This window comes from Gavialis gangeticus, unplaced genomic scaffold, assembly GCF_001723915.1.
Source record: "Gavialis gangeticus isolate Ggan-Ray unplaced genomic scaffold, GavGan_comp1, whole genome shotgun sequence".
NCBI lineage: Eukaryota > Metazoa > Chordata > Crocodylia > Gavialidae > Gavialis > Gavialis gangeticus.
In genome coordinates, this window is record NW_017729014.1 from 21,345,115 (window position 1) to 21,348,446 (window position 3,332).

Here is a 3,332-nt window from a genome sequence, read left to right on the forward strand (position 1 = left end):
TTCAAATGGGAGGTGACTTGGTTTCTGGTCAAGGCCGGGCCATGAAACCTGTGCCATCGCCTCGCACCTTCTCTCCCAGCCACCGGTGCCGGCAGGAGGCAGGGGAGAGTCTATCATCCCTGCCCGTGCCCAGCCACCCCTGGTGCCCACACAGGATCCCCCAGCCCACACCACCCACCCTGTCCTGCTCCTGCCGGCTCATGGCATCTCGCTTCTGCCGCTCCATCTCCAGGGTGACGCCGGCGAGGCTCTGCTGGACGCCGGTCAGCTTCTCCGACAGGATGGTCTTCTCCGACTCCTTAAGAGACAGGGCCTAGGAGGGAGGGGAAAGCGGTGTCAGGGACGTCCCTTCTACCTGGGTCCCGTGCATTGGAGCTGGTGCGGCTGAGGGCGCCAGGACCAGGTGACAGACGGCTGGGCAGAGGTAGTGACAACCCTCCATCCTTTATCCCACAACCGGGTACCCTCCAGGATCTGCCCCTCGGGGCTGGGTCCCGCTCTGGGGTGGAATTGGGGGGCGCTGAGCATCTCTTGCACAGGGGGACCTGCTCCCTGCCAGGCATCCCCCACCTGCTGCTTCTCGTTCTCCGCCAGCAGAAGGCTCTCGTCTCGCTCCTGCTGCAGCGCCGCAATCTCCTCACTCAGCTCCTCCTTCTCCGCCTCGTAGCGGGCCAGCAGCTCATCCCGCTCCTGGGCCAGGCGGTGCAGCGCCTCCTCCTTCTCCGCCTCCAGCTCCAGGCGCTGCGTCTCCTGCAGGGACCGAGCAGTGGGTGCAAGTCAGGGTCCCCCCAACAGACCTCACCCCTTGCAGAGCCTGCCCTGGAGCGCTGCTCTCCACTCTGCAGACCCCGCGCCAGCCTGGTCTCAATAGCCTCTGCACCCCCAGGGTTCATGTCCAGGGCCTGGATGGGGACGTGAGTTTTTCACATGGTGGGCGGTTTCTTGCACCCGTTTCTAAGCCTCGTCTTAACCCCGGATAGCTCTGCCGATGCCCCTCGCTCCTAGCCTGCTATCCGAGCCCTTGGCCATTGCCCTGGCTTCCCATCAGCCCAGCCAGCATTGCGCTAACCACTCCACTGAGCCACCAAGCGAGCGCCCAGAGCACAGCAGGGCTTGGGGTTTCCAGCCCTGTGCTCCGGCTCTCAGCACTGGCGGCCTTTCCACACCTGAATCAGTAAGTAACAGCCATCGGCTGTCACAGATTGGTACCCAACGGGAGACCTGAAAGCTCCTGAGACATTTCCACTGCGTCCAGGGAGCTCCAGATCAGGCCCCGAGGGCTCCCCACAAGCATGCGGGCAGCATGGTTTTCCCGGCGCGGTGGGAGCCTGGTGCTGATAGTGCCGCGCTCGGAGGCAGACCAAAGCCCCCAGCCCTGCACCTTCTCCCTCTGGAGACGATCCACGTCCTCCTCGTGAGCCGCCTGCTCGTTCCTCAGCGTGACCTGGGCCTCCTGCTCTGTCTGAGACAGCTTCTGAGCCAAGAGCTCCTTGTCCCGCTCCAGCCGGGTCACGTCTGTCTCCAGCTGCTTCCGGGCGCCAGCCATCTCCACTACAGACACAGCAACCCAGTCCTGATCGAGGCCCTTCCCAGCTCAGGTACCTCCAGAGCTTCCCCAGGCACTAGGGGACGATGGTCCTCCCTGTGCTGTCCTGTATGTTGCCCTTCTCTGGGGCATTGCAGCCACAGAGTGGGGCTCCTTGCCTGTACCTCCCAAGGGCACTGAGAAGGATGCAATTAGGTCTTTGGGAGCAGCAGGTACTCAGCACCCATGCGAAATCAGGCCCTCATGACTTGCCCAAGGGCACTCAGCAATGCAGTGGCAGAGGCAGAAGCCCCCCCCACCCCCCGTCACCTGTCTCCCACCCGCTGCCTCGTGACTCAGCCACCAGTGGCACCTCGGAGAAGGGAAAGGAGGGAAGCGGGGAGAGGCAGCCGTGCCCGGGTTACCCTGCAGCGTCTCCTTGGCCAGGAACAGGGCCTGGTTGTCTGCCTCCAGCTGCTCCTTGCGCACGGCCAGCTGGGAGAGCTGCTGCTGGATCTCGAACAACGTGGTCTCCAAGGCATCCTTCTCCGACCTGGGAAACAACCCGCAGAGAGGGAGGGGAGTGGTCCGGCTGGCCCCCCAGCCGCCCTCCCATCAGGCTGCTGTAGGAGCCCTTTACCACCCATCCCTTCCCAGGTGAGAGGAGACAAGCATCCCTGAAACTGTGGAGCGCGCTGCTTTGCTGATGAAAACAGCCCCGCTACAGCCTCTGACCGCCCAACATGACAGGGCAGCTCGCGGCGCGGGGGCCTGGCCCACCCGGGCTGGCAGATCCCACCCCCTGCCCCGGCGGGGCCAGGGGGCTCCCTGCTGCAGGCCGTGCGGCTGGTGAGGGGTTAATGAGGACTTGCCAGCTCCTCCATCTCAACCAGAGGGAGGGGAGCACGTGTGCACGGTGTCGGGAGCAAAGTGACGTGCACTGACCTGCCTCCGCACCGTGACATCCTCCACGGCTCTCCCAACCCAGCAGCTCTGCGAGTCCTGGCTTCCCCACACCCATTGCAACCGTTTGCAAACACTGCTCCCTAGTAACCGGCTTTCCCGGCCCGCAGCGCCCTCCCCACCTCGCCTCGCTGGACGGCCGGACACCCAACTGCTGCAATGCACCCCCCGTGCTCCTCGGGCCTGGGGCTCTGCCTTGTAGCTGGGGCAGTTTCCCTGGGATCCCAGCCCTACGGATGCAAGCTGCCGCGGTCCCAAGTGCAGTCTGCAGGCAGTGAACATCCCCAGGTGTATTTAGGGGCAATACCTGCCTTGCCCCCGGCTGGTCCCTGCCACCCTCCCTGCAGGCTAAGGGGGCTCTGCATGGCCGTGCTGAGGCTAAGCAGAAGGGACAAGCTCCCAGGGAGGAGAGGAGGGATGTGGGCTGGTCCAGCCAAGCCGTCATCCTTCTCCAGCTCCACTGATGCTCCAACAAGGCGACACAGTCCCCGGGCAAGGGGGACCCCAAGGCCCTACCTGAGCCCAGCGATCTCCTCGGCCAGCCCCCTGTTCTCCCGCTCCGAGGCCGTCAGCTGCACCGCCAGGCTGGCCTTCTCCTTCATCAGCCCCTCCTTCTCCTTGGCGGCGCGCAGCAAGGCTTCACCGTGCCTATCCTGCTCCCTCCGTGCCTGCGCCAGCTCCTCGCTCACGGCCGTCCTCTGGCGGGACAGCTGTGGGGGCAGAACAGGCATGGCCAGCCCCCGAGGGGCACGGGGAAGGCTCCAACCTGCCCCGACCCACAGCAAGGTGCTGTTCTGTGTCCCACATCAGAGGATCCATCTCATGCACTCGCTGGCCCCCTGCC

General features: G+C 64.9%; 1 protein-coding gene across 3 annotated transcripts in view; it reads right to left on the reverse strand.

The window, feature by feature from the left end:
* The window catches only part of CROCC (ciliary rootlet coiled-coil, rootletin), a 44,213-nt gene that overhangs the window by 19,487 nt on the left and 21,394 nt on the right, over positions 1–3,332 (reverse strand). For all 3 annotated transcript variants that reach the window (XM_019511950.1, XM_019511949.1, XM_019511948.1), the window contains exons 18-22: positions 3,005–3,198; positions 1,951–2,078; positions 1,382–1,551; positions 571–750; positions 179–313 (exon numbers count right to left, since the gene is read on the reverse strand). In XM_019511950.1, the coding sequence (XP_019367495.1) occupies positions 179–313; positions 571–750; positions 1,382–1,551; positions 1,951–2,078; positions 3,005–3,198 (807 nt within the window). The remainder of the gene's footprint in view (positions 1–178; positions 314–570; positions 751–1,381; positions 1,552–1,950; positions 2,079–3,004; positions 3,199–3,332) is intronic.